Source organism: Molothrus ater, chromosome 18 (assembly GCF_012460135.2).
Source record: "Molothrus ater isolate BHLD 08-10-18 breed brown headed cowbird chromosome 18, BPBGC_Mater_1.1, whole genome shotgun sequence".
In the NCBI taxonomy this organism is placed as follows: domain Eukaryota; kingdom Metazoa; phylum Chordata; class Aves; order Passeriformes; family Icteridae; genus Molothrus; species Molothrus ater.
In genome coordinates, this window is record NC_050495.2 from 2,431,934 (window position 1) to 2,455,011 (window position 23,078).

The 23,078-nt window shown below is 47.2% G+C and overlaps 1 protein-coding gene across 3 annotated transcripts; it reads left to right on the forward strand.

The window, feature by feature from the left end:
• The first annotated feature begins 1,990 nt into the window (after positions 1–1,990).
• RILPL1 (Rab interacting lysosomal protein like 1) lies at positions 1,991–23,070 on the forward strand. 3 transcript variants are annotated; one of them, XM_036393466.2, is made up of 8 exons: positions 1,991–2,504; positions 5,790–5,940; positions 10,287–10,405; positions 11,276–11,503; positions 13,818–13,990; positions 14,511–14,603; positions 16,965–17,039; positions 20,267–20,343. In XM_036393466.2, exons 1-7 carry the CDS (start codon positions 2,202–2,204, stop codon positions 17,005–17,007), a joined length of 1,110 nt encoding a protein of 369 aa, XP_036249359.1. In that variant the 5' UTR covers positions 1,991–2,201; the 3' UTR covers positions 17,008–17,039; positions 20,267–20,343. The 3 variants fall into 3 exon arrangements, with proteins under 3 accessions (XP_036249359.1, XP_036249358.1, XP_036249357.1); XM_036393465.2 differs by lacking the exon at positions 16,965–17,039 and adding an exon at positions 17,857–17,944 and having other exon boundaries at positions 2,028–2,504; positions 20,267–20,360; XM_036393464.2 differs by lacking the exon at positions 16,965–17,039 and having other exon boundaries at positions 2,029–2,504; positions 20,267–23,070.
• The last annotated feature ends 8 nt before the right edge of the window (positions 23,071–23,078 follow it).

Below are 23,078 nucleotides of genomic sequence, written 5' to 3' on the forward strand. Positions count from 1 at the left end.
GCATTCTGCTCAGGCTGCTCCTCCTCCTTGTGTAAGCACCTTTGCCAGGAAAGGATGACTACACCATTATTCATCCCCCTGCTCTCCTGGAACTTTGTGCAATATCCTGTGGTGTCCAACTTTGGGAATAAGTTTCATGAACAATATATAGATATATTTTCACTGAGTTATTGCTCTAACTTAGGCAATTGATCACCAGACTCAGTTATTTGGGGATTGATTGTTCTCCTCCTGGCTCCCCGGGTTCCTACTGAAAGGGCATTAAAAGATCAATATCTTGTACCTCGTGGCAGAACCAGGTTGTGCCAGAGTTGCATTAAAAAGCTGGTCTGGTGTCACAGTGTTGCATTTCTGAGTGTTAAAGTGTTACATTTCTCACCGTTCATTCCTCCCATTCACCTACACTCACGTTTTACATCTGCCAAAAGTAGATAATTAACGCTGTATTCACAACATGCAGCACGTGTTAAGTCGTTCCAGGCTTGGCTTTTGCAGCCCCACTGCTATTTCTCCTGACTAGTTCCAGTGTTTGGTATTACTCATTTTATCTTGTCCAAAATAAAATGCATTCTTCCTACTCTGCATACAGCAAATGGCAGAACTGGGACATAAAATTATTTCCAAGCATATTTAAGTTATCTGTAGAGACTCATCTGAAGCATCTCTTCCTAAACCCTATGGAAATAAGAACATCCAAACATTCACAGTCACACCTGAAAGCAAAAAATATTGAAAAACCTGACGAGAAAAATGCATTTCAGTTTCCTTTAAATTCCCCTGTAAGTGGATCCATGCCAGCAAGCTGCTTGTACGTATAAAATCGCCACCGATCCTCTGAACACGTGCTCAGTAAAGACTCTGCGCTCTTGTAGAGAAGAGCCTAAAACCCCTAAATGATGTGTGAGAGCCCCTTGCTGTGCTGCAGAGCGGCTCGTTCAGCCCTTCCATGTGCCTGCGGACATCCCTCGTCCTCCGTCCGTTCGGGAGCGGGGGAACATCACCCCCGTCCATCCTGATCCGGACACGAGAGGGGGAACATCGCCCCCGTCCATCCTGATCCGGACACGAGAGGGGGAACATCGCCCCCGTCCATCCTGGTGCGGACACGAGCGGGGGAACATCACCCCCGTCCATCCTGGTGCGGACACGAGCGGGGGAACATCGCCCCCGTCCATCCTGATCCGGACACGAGAGCGGGAACATCACCCCCGTCCATCCTGGTGCGGACACGAGCGGGGGAACATCGCCCCCGTCCATCCTGGTGCGGACACGAGCGGGGGAACATCGCCCCCCGTCCATCCTGGTGCGGACACGAGCGGGGGAACATCATCCCCCGTCCATCCTGGTGCGGACACGAGCGGGGGAACATCACCCCCGTCCATCCTGGTGCGGACACGAGCGGGGGAACATCATCCCCGTCCATCCTGGTGCGGACACGAGAGGGGGAACATCACCCCCCGTCCATCCTGGTGCGGACACGAGCAGGGGAAACATCATCCCCCGTCCATCCTGGTGCGGACACGAGAGGGGGAACATCATCCCCCGTCCATCCTGGTGCGGACATGAGCAGGGAAACATCATCCCCGTCCATCCTGGTGCGGACACGACGGCTCTGGACCCTCGCTCGCTGCTGGGTACCGCGGACAGCCCTGCCCTGCTGCGCACCCGCTCCATCATCTGTGCGGGACCCGAACCGCGAGCACGGGCGGGTCGGAGCTCTGACCCCCAAAACTCGCGGCTCTCCTCCGCGGACGGGGCCGTAGGAGCGGTCGGTACCGAGAGCCCTCCCGCTGATGCGGGACAGGCACCCGCGCTTGCCGATGCTCTTCTCGCCACCGCAAGCGAAGCCCCGCGGTGCAGCGACATCCCCCGCGCCTCGGGCCGGCGGGGACGGCCCCGGTAACCGGGATGCGCGGGGGCCGCGGGCATGCGCGGGGCCGCCCCCGGCCCGCCCTGCGCCGGGCATTGGCCGCGGGCGGCGGGGCGGTGGTGGCGGGGACGCCGCGCCCGCCTCCCGCCGCCGCTCCCCCAGCACCGCCCGGCCAAGTTTAAACACCCCCGGCCGAGCCGCCCGGAGTTCGCGGGAGTTGCCGGGGGCCGCGGCCCGGGCGCGGGGGCAGCGGCAGCGGCTGCACGGGGACCGCCCCGCCCGGAGCGCGCCCCGCCGCCGCCTATGCGGGCGCCGCGGGGCCGGGCGAGCCATGGACGGCGGCGGCGGCGGCGGGGTGCCGCCCGCCTTGGAGAAGAACGCGGCGGAGCTGACGGTCATGGACGTGTACGACATCGCCTCGGCCGTGGGGCAGGAGTTTGAGCGGGTGATCGACCAGCACGGCTGCGAGGCCATCGCCCGCCTCATGCCCAAGGTGGTGCGGGTGCTGGAGATCCTGGAGGTGCTGGTGAGCCGCAACCACATCAACCCCGAGATGGAGGAGCTGCGCCTGGAGCTCGACCGCCTGCGCCTGGAGAGGATGGACCGCATCGAGAAGGAGAGGAAGCACCAGAAGGTGCGGGCGGGGAGCGGGGGGACGCGGCGGGGCAGGGCTGCCCCCGCCTGCCGCAGCCGCTCGGGGGAAGTCGGGCTCGGACCCCCCGCCGCCGTTCTCCCCCCGCCGCCGCCGGGAAAACAAAGAGCGAGGCCGGGGTGCGGGCCGGGATGCGGCGGAGCCGCGGGAGCGGGCGGGGCACGCGTGCGGTACAGCCCGGCCGGGCTCACGGGCTCTGCGCTGATGCTGCCTTAGCGTCGCCGAGGCTTTGGGCGTGTTGTTGTTTTTTGTTTCCTTCCCTCCTGGAAGTTTCCTCCCTCCTTCCCTTTCTCCACCCCTTCCCCAGTCACTGCATTTCCTTCCCCTGTGTCTGGCCGATTCGGACTCCTGCTCCATCCCCTCTCCTGACGAGGGATAGCGCTGCTTCCTGCTAGGCCAGGAAAGGTCACTGACAAGAATACACTTTCCTCTCTGGGGCTGGGAATGATTTAGCAGTCTAGTTTTCCTGGAACAGACTTCGGGTTAGACAAGTCATAGGAGAGAGATGGAGAACCAAGTGATTTCAGAGCAGAGTTGGAGCTGAAGAGTAGGGAAGAGCACTCTGCCAGATTGCTGCTCCATCCTCTGATGGCAAGATGTCCCTTGGCTTGTTTTGGGGTGGTCAGAGTGTTCCCTGACCCCACTCCTATTGAAGCCCGAGGCAGAGAGCTTTTCCCATACCCTGTAAGCCTCTCATGGCAGGACAGCAAGCTCCAGTTACTGCAGTAAAAGTGGCAGATCTGCTCTTTAAACCATCCAGATAACTGATATAATGGTTCTTCTGGTAAATGACTATGCCAAGTCATCACTGCTGCCTCATGCCATTCCTGATTCCACACACAGAATCAGGATAAACAGGAGATGGGAGATTTCTGGAAGAGAGACCCCAAACTTCAAGATTTAGCTTAACTGGATAAATCCCAGTTTTATATTTCTAAAAGAGTCAGCTAAAGGACTTTCACCTAGCATATGGAAAATCCAGGATAAACCCTGCAACACTTTGCAGAGGAAGTCTCAGGGCAATGTCTCTGAAAAGGAAGGTAAAAGACCTTTAATGTACAAAGCCTTGATAAGTCTCAAGACTATGATAAAAGAAGGTCTAGAGAACAGATACAAATATGTTGAATATTTACCAAAGGCTGGGGGGGAAGCAGATACAGCACTGACCCAGTGTCATTGTACAAGTTGTTCTGGAGATGCTTCTGAAGTTCTCATAAGTATTAAAAAGTTTCCTAAATGTGTCAGCTGATCTCCCTGCCAGTCAACCACCTCTGCTCTGTCAGCTTCTCTGAGGGTCATGAAGGCTCAGGGAGTGTTTAAACAATTTACTTCAGCCTAAACAGATTTTAACAGGAAAATAAACTGCATGATACATACCTTTTATTTTTTTAAATCAAGCTGGTTCCCAGTGCACCAGGTCCCTACAGAAATGTGCTCTCACATCTTCTCCGTGCCAATGTGAGGGTTTGAAGACTTTCACAGGACAGGTGCTGATAGGCAGAAATAATCTCAGATACTGAGAAACAGTTTTTGATGTCAAACCCTCCGAGAAACACCCAGAAAAGCTTTTAGTGGTCCTTGCAGTAATCAGTTTGAGATTTCAGCACTTAAAATTTATGTGTGAATCTGTTTTGCTTGTAAACCTGGCTCAGCACCCACTGCCTGGGGCTTCCTGAGCTGGCTGGCACTGCCTGGCCTGTGGATGTGCCTCCCTGTCTGGTACTTCCACTAATGAGGACTCAAAAGTTAATTTCTGCTCCAATTCATTGGGCTCTTCAATAGTAATAAATGACACAGTTTGCCTAGGCAAACCTGGCATAGTTGTGTGTTTACAGTGCAGCCACATATAAATGATAAAAGTTTAGATTGTTTGGGGTTTGTGTGCATTCTATTTTGGTTTTATCAATATGCTTGGAAGTGATGAATGTGCTGGTTTATTGCTAAAATAGGTCACTGCGTTATTTTAGCTACAGAGTTGTAACAGGCAGCATCACTGTAAATAGTCCAGGTTTTTGGAAATATCAATTTCATTACAGATTTACTTTTCTCTCAAGATAAAGAATTTCAAGTACAATAGCTGATTGATTATATTTTCTTTCCTTTTTAATACTTAAGTCTGTGCAGCTTACCACACCTTTGCTATTTATTATTCTTTGCCACCTAACGTTTTCTGCAACGTTTTTAGCAGCAATAGAGTAATAAATGATGGAATAAAATGGTATTTGGACCCAAAAGTCACCAGGAAGATGACTTCCCATTATCAGAGCATGCATTCAAAGCAGAGAGCTCTCCTTTCATCTCTCAGCAGAGCTTATTTTAGCCTGGAGCTGTGCTTGGCTGGGTTGTTGTGTGAATGTGTTTTGTTGTTAGGTAGGAAAGGGGCATGTGGATGGATGTGAAAGTCAGCAGTGACTCAGCCTGGCTCCAGGGATTTGCATGCAGCTTTTTGTCTGAAGAGCATAAGTGAAAATGGAGCAAGGAATGCCCCCCACTGCAGAAGTGAGATATACAGAGAAGCTTTTGGAACAGGCAAGATTCTAAATACAACTGCTTTCCTTAAGGACTTTTTAATTTTTGTCCTGACTTGACCTTCATGAGGATTGGTGACAGCTGCTCTTGACACAGTGTCCCAACAAACGGGAGCTGTTTTGGCTGGCCTGGCTGCACTAACACAGACACCACTCAGGACATTCCAGCAGGACAATTTGCATAGGAGGCAGCATGGTTTGAGTTTGTGTTCACTGTGTGCACCAGGAGCTCTGCCTTTGCTGCACTGGATCACACACTCATCCATTTACACTTGTGGTTCATAGCAGCAATTCAGAGCAGGCTGTTCTGTCAGAAGGAGTTTGTCCACCCCTGAGCTCCTGGCCCTGCTGTGGGATGGTTTGGGGGCTCTCTAACAGCTTTGCAGCTGCTTCCTGGGGTGCAGGAGGGAATTGGTGCTGGTGTTTGGTTATTTGACCCTTAATCTGGTCCTCACAGCACAGCAGGGTATGAGGAGCCATCCTTTGGGTAACTTGCTTTGCATCAGGAATGGTCCCCTCAGGTATTTCCATTCAGATGTAGCAAAGGGGGCTGTGGTGCCTGGTTTCCTGGTGGTTGCATTAGAAAAGCAGATATCTTCTAAGAAACTCAAAGTAGTCTTATTTAATTGCTTTCCATAAGAATCAGTAGGATCATTACTAGTTTGAGCTGTAAATTGTCCAGTCAAAGACTCTTAATATGTTCTAAAATATGAATGTGTTGTCCTGGTCTCCCCTATAGGAATTAGAACTGGTGGAGGATGTCTGGAGAGGGGAAGCACAGGATCTTCTCACCCAAATTGCACAGCTCCAGGAGGAGAATAAACAACTGATGACAAACTTGTCTCACAAAGACATTAATTTCACAGAAGAGGAATTTCAGAAGCATGAAGGCAAGTTTGCTACTTCAAATTCAGTCCTTGCTTTGTTACAAAAAGCAATACTTAATCAAAATACTTTGACTGGATATTCTGGTGTGGTTTTCCCCTGTAGATTAATTCAGATCTGGGTTTTGAAAGCTTTTTTTTTTTTTTTTTACCTAAATAGAAAATCTCTGAATACATGATGACACTGAAGACATGATAAGAGGTGGAGAAATGAGGGAAAGAAAACCAAATTTTTGTTTGGCTGAGAAGCATCTCTGGAAGTAAAGTCACCTTTTGGTCTATCTCTTGTTTGGGTTCTTATTTTGCTGGAGGTGGATGAAACTCTGCCCAACACTGTGGAAGCTGCACTCCCTCTCTCCCTGAGGCTCAGTGCTGCTCACATGCACTGGGGAAATGCATAATTAAACCTTCAAAAAGTAAAAATTGTTAAACCTCTCAAGATACTTTTTAAAACAAATGCAATGCTTTCAAATTAGGAGTCAATTAGTGGCAAAGAAGTAGCTCAACATCAGGCTGACAAACTCCATGCAAAATTCAGAATGGCAGCAATGAGTCATGGACCATGAAGACTGACATTGTGTTATAAAGAACCAGCTTCCCCTTTGTTTTCTTTTTTTCTCCTTCTTTTTTTCACTTCCAGTGGCTATCTAGCTCACTGCAGCTCATGTGCTTGCATTTAAATATAGCCATACTCTTCACATCCAGCCAGCAAATGCCAGACGTGCTTTCCTTGTTATTTTTACTGTGTCTACCCATGTATGACAACACAAACAAAACCCATAGGCCCATTCCAGAGCTTAGGCTGAGATCACTGATATTCTTTGGCCAAAATATTCACTTGAAGTGAAATATTTTAATTTATATCAATTCCATTTAATTATTTGGATCTATTGTATCAAACCTGACTGGTTTTCTTTTAGGACATATTGTCATTAATGAGCAGGGATAGATTTGTCCCAAGTAACTTGTTTGGATAGTGTCAGAAAGCAGTTCTGCTGCTCTTTTTCAGTCTCTGTCCTTTGGTCTGATGTAGAGGCCAGAGAGGCAGCATTTCAGGCTCAATCCTTTGTTAGCTGGACTGGTTTTGAGCAGACACCAATGCTGCTATCTGAGCATGGTTGAGCACTGTGATCCCGTCTCCCCTCAGCTCACTGCTCACTCACCAGACAGTGACAGGGGTGATTTCACACAGGCATCAGAGGCCACTGATCTGGGTGTGCAGGACCTTGAGAGTCAGTCCTGCCAGTCAATTCTCAGAGCCTTGCTGGAGTGTGATGAAGTGTTCATGGCAGAGGCAGAGGCTCCTGTGCAGTCTGAGCAGAGCAGGGTTCCTGTGGAAGGACCTGTGACAGCAGAACACAAAACACAAGGGAGGGGTTGAGATGAGCCTCTAGCACCCATTAAAGTGGCTCCTCCCAAGCCCAAACAGAGCCCTGCTTGATGGTGCTGAGTGATTGGAATATCCCAGGAAAATGCCACATGCAAACTTGACCCAAGTGTGTCAAACAGGACGAGCAGGCTCTGTGCCACTGCAGGGGAGCTGCTGTCTCAGCCTGGCTGTGCTCAGGGACAGGCAGCAGGATGGCAGCACCTGTGTGACCCTCCTGTGCTGCTGGACCTACAGCTCCCCTCAAAAGGGGCATTGAACTTGTTCTGGGTGTTGAGGTAATGGTGCAGTGCCACAGGCTCTGCCCGGCACAACTCTGCCAAGTTGTACGGACGCAGCACTGAACAGGTCACTAAACACAAAGAATATTCTTTTTTTTTCTCCCCAGTTTCTTTTCTTTCTTTTCTTGGTGTCCTCCCCTCCAGCTGCTTTCCATTCTCTTGCTGGAACAACACCAGGATCACAGCAAACCACAGGAAACTGCTCATAGGATGTGCCTGGGGAAGCTGGCTGGGTGTGCCATTTAAGATCTTGCATTTATTAGAGTTTGAACCATTTAGAGATAATTATTTTACATTTAGGGCACTTAGTGATTTCCCTCTCCTCTTTCCCAGTGCCTGAGGAAATGGAAGGAGATGTGACTGTTTCATAAAACTCTCCACCTTTCCTTCCCCCCCCCCACTTCCTGAAATAAAAATTGTAGTGATCTGTGCACACAATTGAAGCCTTTTAGGTTCACCAAATGTTAGCAAAAAAAATGAGCACAGTGGGAGGAAAAGTAGTCAGCACTGAATGGTATTTTTTCTTTAAATAGCACCTGCTATCTAGAGATCTCAAAGCATTTCACAAGTACTAATGGATACAGCTGCATTCACTACCTCCTTCTGAGTGAAACCACCAGTCTAAAGTTTCACTGCACTTCCTCTACTTCAAGGCAAAGTTTTGGATTATTTTGGGTTTAAATATAGGTGATGTTTCAGGCCCCAGCCCTGAGATTGGCTGCAGTGAGTGGATCCAGGGACCTGCAGTGAGGTTTGTGGGTACAGAGAAGTACCAGACCTGTCCTGTGAGAGAGGAATGTGGGTCCTTTAGAACAGTTAAGCTGCAGTTTGTGTTTGTGACACTTGTTCTCCCTGGTGGGTATGAGCTGGTACACAGCAAAGAATTAAAATTATCCTGTGAAAAACTAGAACCCAGTGCAGCATAGAGCTGATAAAAACCAGGGTCCAGAAATAGAGCAGGCAAATGTACCACAGAATTAAAAGGGGTGAGAATGTAACACTAGAATGTGAACACCATGTCACTGACAGTTCTTTTCTGGGCTTTGCCAGGAACATGTCCTGTGAACCAAATTCCTGGCCAGCCATGACCAGCAGAGCAGTTCCCTGCTCTCTGCAGTACCACAGCTCTGCTGCTTTAGCACTGAGGACTGGAGCTGCTGCTCCCCTGTTTGCTCTGGTCCCTCCCTGCATGGGAGCCCGGAGCTGTGCAGGAGTGCACACCCACCAGTGACTCCCTTTCCTTCTCTGGGCTTTGTCCTGCTCCACTCTGTCATCCATCAGTTCATTCTGTGGCTGACCTGGGAGCTGGGGCTCCTACAGACATGCAGCCAATTTCTCTTGTGGGAACAACTCTGGATTTCTCTGATGAAGGAAGAACAAAACCAGGAAGTCTGAGCTGATGTTAGAAAGTAGAGCCTTTCCTGGCTGGATACATTTGATGCATACAGAGAATACTTCTGATGTGGTAGCTGCTTTAATATATTGAAAAGGAAGCAGCTTTCCAGCCAGCCCAGAGCGGGGAGTGCATTAGCACCGCTTGCAGTTCATAAATGGAAGGAGCTGAAGACCCACATAACAAAGGACTTTGCCAAAGTGAGTAGGGTTAGCAGCAGAGCCTGGATCTGAGCTCCTGCTTGGGCTGGGCTTTGGCCAGGGGAGCCTCACACTGCCCTGGTTGCAGGGTTTGCATCTTCAAGGATGCTGTGCAATGTGATTTCATGTGATAGCTCAGGACCATCAAACTGCACATCTCTGTGCCATTCTCAGGGAAGGGCAGGGCAGGAGATTCATCATCTCACCAAGGTAAAACCTCTGCTCTGTGTTTGCTCTCAAGAGTTCATCACTGCAGTGCCAGATCCAAGTTATCTCTGTAATGGCAAATAGAAGAATGGCTCCTGTGGTTTAGGACATTTCCTAATGATTCATTGGTCAGATTTAAGGTTAATCTAACCCTTTCTTTATTTTCAGACAGGATCAGTGTTGGATTCTTGGCAATGTTCCAAACTCCTTTCACCAGTGTAATGCTATCAAGTATTCTTCTCTCAAGTACAATTACTCTAAATATGAATTACCACACAATAGGATGGGAAAAGAGTAGCAAAACATGAGGAGAAAATATGTGACCATAATTCAGACTAAATTTTGGTTCTGCATTCAGGGTGGGGGTACCCTCTGAAGGTTTCATCTTGTTTTCACCAAACACAAAACTGGATTTCAACTAGAAATCAATCTCCTCAGCTGGTTTGGATCCAGATGCAATCCACAACAGTGATATGTTGTTCACATCTTACTGAAGATCCAGACCATCTTTTTTACAATTTTCACAAGGCCTTGGCCAGCTGATGCCAGAGATAATCACAGAGATAACCAAGCCTCCTGGGGCATGGTGAGAACATTGATGTAAAACTACTAAGGCAGAGAGATGCAGCAGTGTCACTCACTGTTATAAATGTTTCTGAGGACTGTCAGTTCCTTTTTTAAAGAATCTCTGTGCAGGGGCTTTATGGAGTGGATTCTGTCATCTGTGTTCTCTGTTACCCTTAAGGTAACCTCTAAAGCATCTCTGTAATTCTACCAGCAGGCAACTTCCAGAGTCTACTTAAATATTCCTCATTGTTATTGTTCTCAGGCTCAGCAGCTCCTGCCTGCCCTTAGTTTGTGTTCTGTGTTCTTTTTTTAACCAGGGATGTCAGAGAGAGAGCGGCAAGTCATGAAGAAGCTGAAGGAAGTGGTAGATAAACAGAGGGATGAAATCAGGGCAAAGGACCGGGAACTTGGACTCAAAAATGAGGATGTAGAGGCTGTAAGTGGCTCTTGGTCTTCCTATTTCTGTTCTTTCTCACCCACACTTCCACAGCCTGGTTTTGAGTTTGAAGTTAACATAGAAAGAATAAACAGTGCTGGATTAATAGTCCTGAATAGCAGCTGAAGTGTCCAGCAGAGCTGTGGAGTGTCCAGAATGGTCAGGCTTCAGTGCAGTCCCACACCAGGGATGCAGTGTGCATCACTCTGCACGAGAAGGGCCAGCAGTGACCTGTTCAGATGAGTCACAGACTCCACTGTGACTCCAGGCATGACTTGAGATTTGGCACTTTCTGTGCAATGACCTCCTTACCCAGATTTTGCTTCCCATTCTTCACACTGCCTCATGTCCTTAGGCCATGGGACTTTCCTGGTGCCAGTAAGGCCAGGCTTAGGTGATCTCTGTTCTGCCCAATGCCCCTGGCAGGTGCTGCAGCCTCTTGAGTTGGGGCTGTCCACACACAGCCAGCAGGTCACATCTGCCTTAGGAGAGAGCCCTGGCAGCTCAAAGCAAAGCACCTAGAAACTGAACACCAAGATTCCTCTGTCTTGTCTTTCTTCTCCCCTGGGTTAACATTTGATTCAGAATCCCAGAAGCCACCCTATCCTTGAATTAATATCACAAGTGATGGATTTGCTTTTATCTGAAAAACTCCCTGTGCTAGGGGAATTTACTCTAGAAATCAATTAAATTTGGGTGACTGAGACTGTAGTAGATAATTAGATATTAGAAAAACTAATCTGGGGGTGAGGAGAGGGGGGGGGAATTTTTCAGATTAATGCAACAGGAACCCAACTACTTCAAGGTGGTGTTTGGGACTGGGCCATCATGGCTGAATGGCCACTGAGCTCTTGCATGGATGTTTTGCAGCTGCAGCAGCAGCAGAACAGGTTGATGAAGATTAACCACGACCTGAGGCACCGGATCACGGTGGTTGAGGCCCAGGGGAAGGCGCTGATCGAGCAGAAGGTGGAGCTGGAAGCGTATCTGCAAACCAAGGAGCAGGAGATGGGCAACCTGAGAGCAGAGCTGGGCAAGCTCAGAGAAAAGCTGCAGGGTGAGGACAGCCAGGCCAGCCAAAATGGGGAGGAAGTGAAGGTAAGAGGCACTTTGGGTCACTTTTTAAGCAGCCTTTTAAAAAGCTTTGGACTTCATACCAAGTACCCCTTTGCATTTTGGTTGTGGTAGTGTGTTTGCTTCATTTTCTTTGTACACACCTACCCCTTACCCCAAAGGAAAACAAACCAATTCTTTGGAGAGTCTGGGTTTTCCAAAGACAAACAGCTTCAGCTTTGCCAGACCTGCAAATATTCAAGGCCAGATGGGTCACAGGGGTGGTGGTGGCAGCTGAACCACAGTGGAACAGAAACTGCCAGAAGTGTCCCTGAGTCAGGGCAGAGCTCTGCACACCTGGTCCCTGCTGTTCTTATGGCACTTCAGCCAGGACTAAGCTGGTGAAGTGCTACCAAATCAACATATAAATATTTCAAGGCGCTTTTTAGAGGAACCAACTTTGGCCTTATTTCTGCTTTTGCTTCCTATTAGAATTTGTGCAGTGAAGTGTTGTGAGCACAGATGTTCGTGAAAAGCAAATGCTCCTGCTGGCAGAGCCAGGTTCTTGCAGAACAGGCAAAGTGACAGTCTGCAAATGGGGCTGGAGATCAGAGCAGCAGGAATGCAAATTTGAGGGGAGCTTCCTGAGAAAAAGATGCACTGATCTGTTGATCCCCAAGTCCTCTTTACGGTTCTTAATATTTTCCTTTGTGCCTATGACATTACTTTTTTATTCCTGAAGCAAATGTACAGCATTTCCCTCTCCTAACGATGCTCTTAGCAGAGTAGGAAATGCAATAAGGGGTGTAATGATATTGAAGAACTTAGAGGAGCTCTATCACACAGAGCTGTTCAGCTTGATGCATTGGTAAGAGTCCATGGTAAATGCCTGACAGACTGCAGCAGAGATTGAAACATCCAGTGCAACATCCATTCATTTCACTGGCAACAGGCAGGAATACACAGCAAAAAGCAGAGACGAGTGCTGATGGGGTACCTTGGTCCCCTGGGAATGTGGCAGCCAGTGCTGTGCTAACATGTCACTGCTGAGCTGGGCAAGCACTGTATTAATGATGAAAAGGATTATTTCATTGCTGTTAATTCAGCCAGGACACCCAGCTTTGTAAACAGGGCTGGGGAGCCCAGGCCTGGAGCCAGCAGGATAAAAGTGTCCTCAGTGTCTGCAGAGAAAGGATGCATTCTTCACCTCTCTCCAACTCATCAGTTCCATGGCAATGGTGCCTCCTCTCATTAGAGCCGTCCCTGCTCCCTCTGCCAGGACAGAGCTCACACAGGAACTGCAGTGGCAAGGAGAAAACTGGAATAGCTGCATGCTCCAGAATGGCCATGGCTTGTTGGCCTCAGTCAAGGACATTTGCATTGGGTACAGGCTGCTCAGTCTTTGCTGATTTGAGCCAAATCTAGCAAAAATAGCTTCTTTGGGCAGAGATGTGGGACAAATATACAACCAAAAGGAGAGACACCAGTTCAGACCTATACCTAGGAGGTGAAGAGGAGGAAAAGTGTTTGGGTAATTTCCTTTGAACCTCTTGTTGCATTATTCTTTATTCATGTAGTCTGTGCAAAGGAATGTGTTTGGATTAAAAGGGTGATCAAACTGTGCCCAAGTGAGCATCACTCTGCTGCCTCATCCCTGCAGGACAGGCACTGAAATTCACCTGAAATTCACCTTGCACCAGCCTTAGCCAAGTTCAGCCTGAAACCATAGATCAGTGTATTGCAAAACCATTTCACAAACAGGAGCTTAGAAGAAGGTAGAGTCAGGATTACAAGAAATGGACTTTGTAGAAATTTCACTACTCAACTCCTCAGATTTCCAGCTTGTATCCCAGCAAGCTGTCAGTGCCACACAGGAGCTCTGAGACTCTGATCTCTGCATCTCCCACAAGGGTGAGTGGCTGACCTGGCTGCTGGCAGCTCTGATTTCATGTGCTGGCCTCTATCAGTCCTTGCAAAAAGCATCACATTTCAAATGGACTTTGCTACATTTCAAATGTATTTTCCTGGAACAGAGTGTCCTGCATTTGTTTGTATTGTTATAAATCCTGTAGACCTCTTAAGGCTTGGAGCTGCTTTTCAGAATCTCAATTCCAAGTACCCTTCCCAGAACCTTGTGATTTATCATCATTGCATGTTTACATTAGAAGAAGACACCTCTTTGTGGGAGGAGCTGGAAGGAACTGGGTGACCCTTGCCATGCCATTTTTTCAGTGTTTAGATAAAAAACTGATGTTTGATTTACTCCACTTGTTAAAAGTATGAATTCCTAAAACTGACTTATCAAAAGTTGGACATTTGAATTGGACAGTGAATTTAAAGCCCAGATTTCACTCTCTAGGCAGAACCAAACAATGATGATTGTCTCTCTGAGTCAGAGAGGATGGCAATGGACTTAAAAGATCCCAATCGCCCAAGATTCACCCTGCAGGAGCTCCGGGATGTCCTTCACGAGAGGAATGAACTGAAATCCAGAGTGTTTTTGCTTCAAGAGGAGCTTTTATATTACAAGAGGTGGGTTACATCTCCTCTCCTGTTGGATGATGTACTCAGGGAGACACAGGGCAGGTGTAGGAACAATAAATGTGCTCTGAAGTTCTGTCCACGTTGGTGTTTCTGCAAAGGCTTGTGCAGAGACTGCAAGAATGAACCTCAGTTTGAACCTGGCACCTCAAACTTGTCCTTCCCTCACTCCCAGGTCTGCCCTGGATCCTAGAAAGATTACAAACATTTAATAGAATTGAACTTCAAAAATGAGGATAGGGGTGGGTCTAAAATGAAAATTCTAGACCTTTTATTCAATCCATTCCTCTTCTCCCTCTCCTTGTCACAATGGGGAAAAAATATTGAATGGAGACCCAGTTCTTGGTGCTGATCCTTGGTTGATCAAAAAATCTTCAATTGATTTGAATGGGTTTTGAACAGATCTTTTTGCATTACTTCATCAACAGTGCTACCTCAGATTGAACTGTAGATCTCAAAGTGCTTCCATGGCTTGGGAGGAGAACATTAATTATCTTTTCTTTCTTTCAAGTGAGGAAATGGAAGAAGAAACTAGATCCCCACAGCCTACACCCATAATTCAGCCAAAACCCTCAACTCAGCCTGAATCTGGAATCAAACGACTGTAAGTAGCATATTTACTAAACATACTGGGTATAGTCTGTAAATAGCAAATGTTTCTTATGCACAGGACAATTTTAAAGACTTGAAAAATTCAGATATGCATATGACAATTTTAAAGACTTGAAAAATTCAGATAACCACATTCCTACTGTATATGAGAGACACTAAATGAGCACTTGGAAGATGTGAAACAACAGTTGGTTTTGGCCAAAACTTTTGCCTCCATCTGGGACAACTTTCAGTCTTGGATTATCATTTTCCCATGACCTCACTGTGCCCATTTCCTTATTGACTGAAGCCTTTAGACCCTGACTTGCACTATGTGGGCAGCACAGAACCCTTCTGTTTGCTGAGCAAATTTGCTGCTGAGAGGATGGGCATTGGCTTGGCTAAGAGAACCCCACCTTTTTCTGAAATATTAATGCTGCTGTTGGAACCAAAGCTTACTGCCAGAGATGTGCTGCTACAAGAGTATCACTTTAGAAAATCACTGTCTTGGCCAGTCCTTTTCTCTGCTGAAACTCCTTCCTGTGCATTTATTTATTCCAAATTAAGTCTTCTAATCTCACAGCAACTCTTTGGATTTTTGTGATACCGGAAGCTTAACTCTCTTAACTGCAAAAGTGATTTTGGAACAGTTGTTTCTATATAAAGAGTTCTTCCATCCTGTCCCCATGTCCACAGCCTTCAGTCCTTGTTTATAACAGCAGCAGCCCTGGGAGAGTAAATTCCATAGGAAGATCTGGACTGACCCAAAACACCATGGAGTCAGGAGGGCACTGTTGATTATTTGCAGTAGACTGCAGCTTTCTGCCTGTGCTGAGAGAAACCTTCCTCTCACATGAGTAGAAAATACATTTTGAGTTTGGATTTCAGTTTTCATTTGGTGACTGTGACGATGATGATGATGATGATGATATTGTGTTGCACAAGATCTACACTGTTAAGTTTCTCTTTTCTTTTACACTTCTTTTAGAGCTTTTTAAAGCTAATTTTGTTGTAGGGAATGGCTGGTTTCAGCTCACACAGTTTGTGTTGTGCAGCTTCCATGTTTGATTTGAAATGCTGCCTTTGATGAAGCAAAGGCAGCATAAAAATGTAAACAGGGGTTGTAAGGCAGAGCACATGTTGGTGAGGTATTAGTTTTGACTCTGCCTAAGCTGAAATTTCTTATTTTAGGTGTCATGCTCTGTCCCCAGGTTTCACTCTGCTCTCTCTCCACTTAGCCATCATATTAAATAAGGGAATATCAAACTGTCTGCCTGAGTAAACTGAAGGATGGTAACAGTTTTCAGGTTTTTCTCATTCTTGCAGCCTGCCTGGATAGGATTTCTCTGCTGGGGTTTTATTTTCCTCCTCTTTCCTCTCTCTGTGTGTTGTCAACACTGTACTTGTAGTTGGGCTTTAAAAAGTCAGGAAATGTCACTGCTGGGCAAAGCAGAGAAGCCAATGTAGCTTCTGTCCTGTCCCAAGACCCTCCAGCTGCAGTCCCTGCCTGCTGTGAGGTGTCCCCGAGCTCCCTCCTCCCTCCCCAGGGTCCCTCTGCCTGCCTGGGGAACACCCTGGCACATGAACCCAGTGCTGGGATGAAAACTTGCAGTGCTGCTCTCTGCATGCAGAGTGCCTTTGCAGAGGAAATGGGGCTGCTTTTCCCTCTCTTTAGAGTTTTTCTCCTGATTGAACAAAAAGCTGAAGTACAAAAATAGGAGCCCTCTCAAGGGAAGTTTTATGCTTGCCTGTGCAATGTGCCCTTTTTCCTTCACCACACAGAGTCTGAGGGAATGAGCCATATGGATGTGTAGCCTGTGCCATCCAAGATGTGCTCAGGTGATTCAGGTGCTGCAAGTCCACAAAGAAAGGAGAACAGAAGCTACAGAAATCAGCATTTTTTCTGGGTTGGCACGTTTGGGGCAAACTCTGAGTTCTGATCTCAGATGCCTGACTCGTACATTTGTCTCTCCCACATCACATGACAGAGTTTTAATGAAATAATGTAACCAGGAGGCTTTACTGAGGAGGAAAAGTCCAAGCATTAAAAATGCTCCCTCTGTTTGGAGCAGAAAACACCCTTTTGTTTTCTCCTTAAGACTACGTGCTTGTTTGTCACTGATGTCATGCCTCGAACAGCCAGGAGTTTTCTTCCTATCCTTGCAGTCTACAAAAGCTGGTGTGTCTGTCAGTTCTGCAGCTCAGGATGTTGCACAAAAATAGAAATCCTGGCTGCTGTTAATGATCCAACAGTGCTTGTCCATTTGTTTTCAATTTTAATCTCAGAACAGCAGTGAGTGAGCTGGGGAGAGCTGCATTTGGTCACAAGTGAAATGTCTCTCATGATTTCAACTTAATTTTTAATTGACATTAGTCCACAGTTCAAAAAAATATTTGGCACAAGGGAGAAGCTGTGAGGAGAATCCTTAGACAGACAGAGGGTGTGCAGGTATGGCTGGAGGTGTGCTGGCAGGGCTGTGTGGGGCTGGCTGGGCACAGAGCACTCAGCTCTCTCAGCTCTGTGCTGCATGGATTGTCTAATGCTCAGTGCTGAACCCTCACAAAGAGCTCGTCTTGCTGCGAGCCAGCTCCAGAGTGCTCCTGCCAGAGCAGCTGCAGGGTTTCCCAAAAGCATGCAGCTGCCTGCAGTTGGCATCTTCCTGCATGAGAAGTAACACAGGTTCCTTTGGAACAGACACACAGGCCCTTTAACCACGCAGTTTCTTAGGAGGTTATTTCAAGAGTTCACCTGCAATACTGGTTTTTAACCTGAAAATATCAACTGTAACCCTTGTGGAATCTTTAACTGTAATGCTGGTCCTCTCTAACCCTGTGCCAATATCCAGTAGTCACAGCAGAGCCCTGTTTTGTATTTCTTAACACACACCTTCATCCTTCATTTCATTGTGTCTGTGCCTGTTTGTCTCTTGGAACAAAAACATGCACTGTGCTCTGCATTGCTAGAGCTGGTCATACCTTGATGAAATCCAAGCCAGGTTGCAGGCTGCCTCACAACAGGAAAGTGGTATCTTTTAGAAATCCAAAAGCAATTGAACCTGCTCCAATAACTGTTTTTTCTGAACAAGAGTTTTTCACTGAGGAGAGCTGTCTTGGGTGATGCAGATCCCCCTCTCCCTGTAACGTGTCCTGTGTTGTAATTCAAAGTAACCCCGTGTATCATGTTTGCCTCTTTTCTTTTTAATGGAATGCCTTTTCTCTCCCTTGCTCCAGTCTTATCTCTTCTGTGTCTGTACTTTCCTGACCAGGATCTTTACAGCCATAATGCCCATGGTAGCAGCTGGATTGATTCCAGATGATCCCACATTGCAGCCAATAAGAAGACTTGTGTCCCTTGTAGGAATTTTTTTTTAATGTTTGGTACCGTGGTTTCCTCTTGCATGACCCTGTGTTAACAAGCACTGCTGGTTGCATTCTCCTGGCTGCCAGGGGGATCCCAGAGGATCAAAGTGCCAATCAGAATGACCAGTCAGTGTCAGTACTCATCCCAGTCCTCCATGCTCATCCTCAAACTGACATGTTCTCACCTTTTGCCATAATGTTGCCATGCTAAACCAATCATTATTCCTTGGAAAATCGGTGCAATATGCAGCTTTAACCAGCATCTGTTAATTCTGCTTCCTAAGCAAGGCTATTCACAGTTCTCACCAGTGCTCTTTGAGAAACTCGTTTCTAATAATTTGTTACAATCATTAGTTAGAGTTACAGAATGGAGAGGCTGATTTCCATATTAATTTCCACTGTTAATTACAGGCTGTTGCTTTCATGTCTTTCTATCTATGCCCTGTATATTTTGTCTCTAATTATGTATTTTGGAATAGAGTGTAAACTCTTCATAATCAATTCTGTCATCCAATTCTTGGCTCTCCCTGGAAGACATACTGATAATTGTTAATGCAAAGTCTCTTTGCATTAGAACTGCTGCCTTAGCAATCTTTATATTTACAGCAACGACACAGTTTCCTCTCCACACAGACAGGCTTTTTCCAAACATCCTCCATGAGAATTTTCTAGCCATAATAACAATTTTCATTGTTTCAGAAGGAATTATAAAAGCTGAACCCTTTAGAGATTTACTAACTTATTTTTCTCCTGCTTAATTTCCTGATAAAGTGAAAAATTACTGAGCTTTGTAACTGACTGTATAAACATAGCAGTCCTTTGTGTGGGCTTCCAGGCAGTAACCCTGAGCAGGCAGGACCAAATGTGAAGGCTCAGTCACTAAACACTTCTTTTATCAGCTGGAGCTGGCTCTGGCCCTGAAAATATTCAGTATATGTGTGTGAACTTATGAACTCCTGTGATGAAGGTGGTAGAAAAGTATGAGGCTAATTAAGTGCAAAATACTTATTTCACTATTAAGGCTGCACATCTGAAGCCAGGAAATGCAAAAGTTCAGGTTCTGCTGGCACTGTTATTTATGTGCATTTAACTTGTGTAGTGGTGTATTTCCCTTTCTAATCAACAAGTAATTATTCCTAATATTCTCATGATTATCATCCAGCCTCCTGCGTATCGAGAGGCGTGGAAGGTTGAACTCCCTGCTCTGCACAAGGCAGCTGGGAGGGGTGGGATGATGGTGCTGAGGGGGATGAAGGGAGAGTGGGATTTGGGAGAATGCTGAGGAAGGTGGGCTCAGGGTCAGGTTTATGCCCTGACCAGTATTCCAGCCCCTGACGAAGCTGAGGTTCTATTGGCACGATCCCTTACTGTGGCAGTAGGATTTAGCAGTTCCTGTCCTGGATCACAGCTGTGTGACACTTGGTACAGGGCAGGAAAAACAATCCTCACCTCCTGAAGCCCACCCAGCACTGAGACCAAAGGGATCCACTGCCAACTCAGTCCTTTGGTAGCTGGAACCACAACTTTTGCATTTCTCAGCAGGCCTAAACACTGCACTAACTCCTCCTGTACTGAACCCACAATGAACACTGAATTTGCTTAATCCAATAACTTCATCCCATACAAATAAAGCAATACTAAGGATTTTTCCAGCTGTATTTTTAGCTGTATTAAATGGCTGTTGGTTCATGTACGTCATTATCTTAGAGCACCCAAGCTGTGTGACAGGAAATGACGTGCACACTCGTGTGCATTTGTTTAGAGCCTTCATCCTGCAAACTCTCATGCACATAGGTGCATTTATTCATTCCTTTTTGCAGGAATCAAGTCTATGTATCAAAACCTCTACACTGGGAACAAATGTGGAGACTTAGTTTCTTATCTTATGAACTTCCCTGCTGACAACCTTAAAAAAAATTATATTTCTGCTTTGTGGTAAAATATACAGATTTAATGCCAAAGATACCACTTTACTTATGCCAAGAAACTAACCTGGATCGTGTGGCTTCGTTACCTGAGGGCTGGGGAAGGGGGAACCCACACCTAAATGATACCTGCACCTTGTAGAGTCAACAGCATTTAGAGCTTATCTGAAGCTTCTGTAGCCAAACTGCTTGAGATTGCAATGACTCCATCCTAACAACGTTCTGACATGCACTCCCATCAGGCTGCTCTGCCTTGATTTTCTGCAGATGCAAACAGAGTGTTTTGCTCGGTGTTTTGTTGTGCTGTGCATTGGGGTGGGGGTTTGAAGTGCTTTCAGGATGGTAAACACTGTTCTTTCTTCTCCCTCCCCCACTGCTCCCTTCCTGGAAGGTTTAGTTTCTTCTCTCGTGATAAGAAACGTATGCAGGCGTCACAGAAAAATGTCCACTTCCAGCAAACTTTTGGAGAATGGTCACATTCAAACAGAGATGATTCCTACATGGAACAAGGACAAGAAGCCCTGCAACACCTGTGACTAAAGCCCTGAGGTGTTTGGTTTGCTGCAGTAGATCTCGACAGTCTCGTAACAAGAAGCTTCTGTAAAGCATGGCGGCAGCTCGTCACTTCTCCTTGCCTTGCACACCTCGGGGGTTATTTCAGACTCTCCAAAAGGGATCCCTCACTGTTCACTTGGTGACTGTTTGCTGCAAACAGGAACCCAAGCTTTGTAGTAACAGTTGCTGACACCCTGGGACATGGAAGCTTCTAGATGACTTGTTTTGTGCTGAATAACAAGTCTATGATCTTGTTCATGCATTAACTACAGTAACACAAGCTTCTTTAAACCAAAAAAGGACCGGTCCCATTATTAGAAGTTTGTTTGCAGTGTATATCTAGTACAGGGCAAAGACTCTTTTACCCTGTTTGTTAACACTACTGGTTGTTTGCTTTTTATTTCTGTAAGAATTTTTTCAAGAGGGATACGACAGCTGGACGCCCTTGGTGGCAGCCACAGCTCTGCTGTGTCCTGTCAGTGCCGCTGGCATCGGCATCTTGCAGAGTCAGCCCTTGGAAATCCACCTGACAGTGGGAACTGGAGTAGCCTTGAGAGGGACAGTGAGTGTACATTTCCCTTGTGCTTACAGTGCCTAAAGCATGAAGAGACGATGGATGAGGTGAGCGTGCCTTGTGTTCTGCAGTATTAATGGAAAACAAATTGCTTACAGGGAGGAACCCTAACTTTTGAATTCTTTCCCTTCTTACCAGGGACTTCCTCGCAGTGTAGCAGGCAGCTGCTGTAAAAGAATTAGATCTTTCCCACAGACAGGTTTTTAATTAAGTCACACTTCAGTTTCCTGTCTAGGTAAAACTGCCCAACTTCAGAGGGAAACACATCCTCAGCTGGCTGACATGAACTATTTTGCTGACCTAGACATGACCCCAACCTTTTCTCTTGACTCAACACTATGTGGGCAGAGCAGATGAACTCTGTGTGTGAAGCTGCTCCTCTGGTGGTGGCAGATGTCTGGGTAGCCCCTGGTACAGGGCTGCATTTGCCAGGACAGCCCAGCAGCCAACCCCAGGGGCTGGGGCTGGATCTGCTTTGCAGCTGAGCTGGTGAGACCCCAGGCCTGACCAAGGTTGTTTTTCCAGCACTGAAACCTGCCAGGGTCAGTGCTGAGGACACCCAGTGCCAGTGCAGTCCTCACCTCTGCTCCACACACTCCCCAAGGAGCCTGACCAGCTGGGAGAGGGCTCATGTGTCCACGGCTCTGTGTGAGGACAGGGCTAAGGTGTCTCTGTGGCCTTGGCCCTGGGCTGGGAAGGTCCATGCTGGAGCCCACTGATCATGGGGAGGATCTCGTGCCAGCAGGGCCACGGGCAGCCTCTGCATGTGCAGCTCAGTGCCAGGGGCTGGGAGCTGCTGCTGGCACCACAGCCCCAGCTGCTCCACCCGCTCTGTAGCGCCTCTTCTGAGGAGAGGCACCAAGGACAGGAAATACAGCTCAGGCTGGAGCCAAGCTCCAACTACTCCAGGTACTGAGTGCAGGAGGAACTCTCAGAGGACTCCAGAGGGCTTCGTGCAGGCCAGTTGTTCTTATTACAGGGTGATTCAAGAGTGGATTTTTAATGTGTGTGAGCAGCAAATGGTTCTTAGCCCATCTGTAGTAAAACCCTGGCAGTAAAACCTCTCCTTGCAGTGGTGGGCTGTGTGCTGCCCTGCTCCTGGCTGTAACTGCTTCATTCCAACGTGGACCTTCTGTGTGTTCTAGGCAGGGAGAGTGTTTACTGTGCCTCCCTGGAGCTCGGAGCAGGGGGCACATGTGGCCTTATATGGGACATGGTGATCAGAGTCCAACATGGGTATGGGGTAGATGTGTTTTTGCCTGGTTATGTTTTGGTAACATCTTTAAAACAGCAGCACTTCTTCCCTCCTCTGAAAAGCAACTCTTAAATGGGGGGAATGTCTTAATGTAATGATATTTAAATTGCCAAGATCTGGCTTCACTTCCATATAAGAAAACAAAAAGTGCAGAAGAGCCACATCAGGCAGTTAAATTGTGGATGAGCCCATGGAGTCTGTCCCGAGCGCCGTTCAGTCGTGTGGCTCTTTCAGAAGGGATGCAGTGAGCAGAAACAATGCAGGAACGTGGGCCTGAGTAAGCAGATCCCTTTGGAAATCAGCTGAGAGCAATGGGCTGGGATAATGGAGCTGCACAGATCCAACCTCAGCCAGTGCAGCACAAAGGAAATCTCCAGGCCTGGTGCACGTCCACTGGAGCCTGGGGCTGTGTCAGACCAGCTCTGCAGCCAACACCAACTGCAGGAGGCAGGAATCCATCCCCACATGTCTGCAGCATTACCTCAACCCCTCATAGCTCCTCCTGACCTGCTGGCATTAACCACTCGTTCTCATGTTTGCAATGCTGCATTCACACACCCCAAGTGCCGTCGGGAAGGATGGCACAGAGGGAAGCGTTTGTAAAGATCTGAAGATCTGTCGTGTATTGTTTGTCAATATTCAAGGAAAATCTGCTTTTAGAAAAGGGGCCAGGATGCTGGCAGGTTAGGGGTGTAACAATCCTGCCTGCCAAGTACAGGATCACTGACATTTTTTGGGTTGGTTTATTTTTTTTTTTTTTTGGTTGGGCAATAAATCATTTTAACAGTTTAATAAATATTTCTGAAAAACATGCATTTC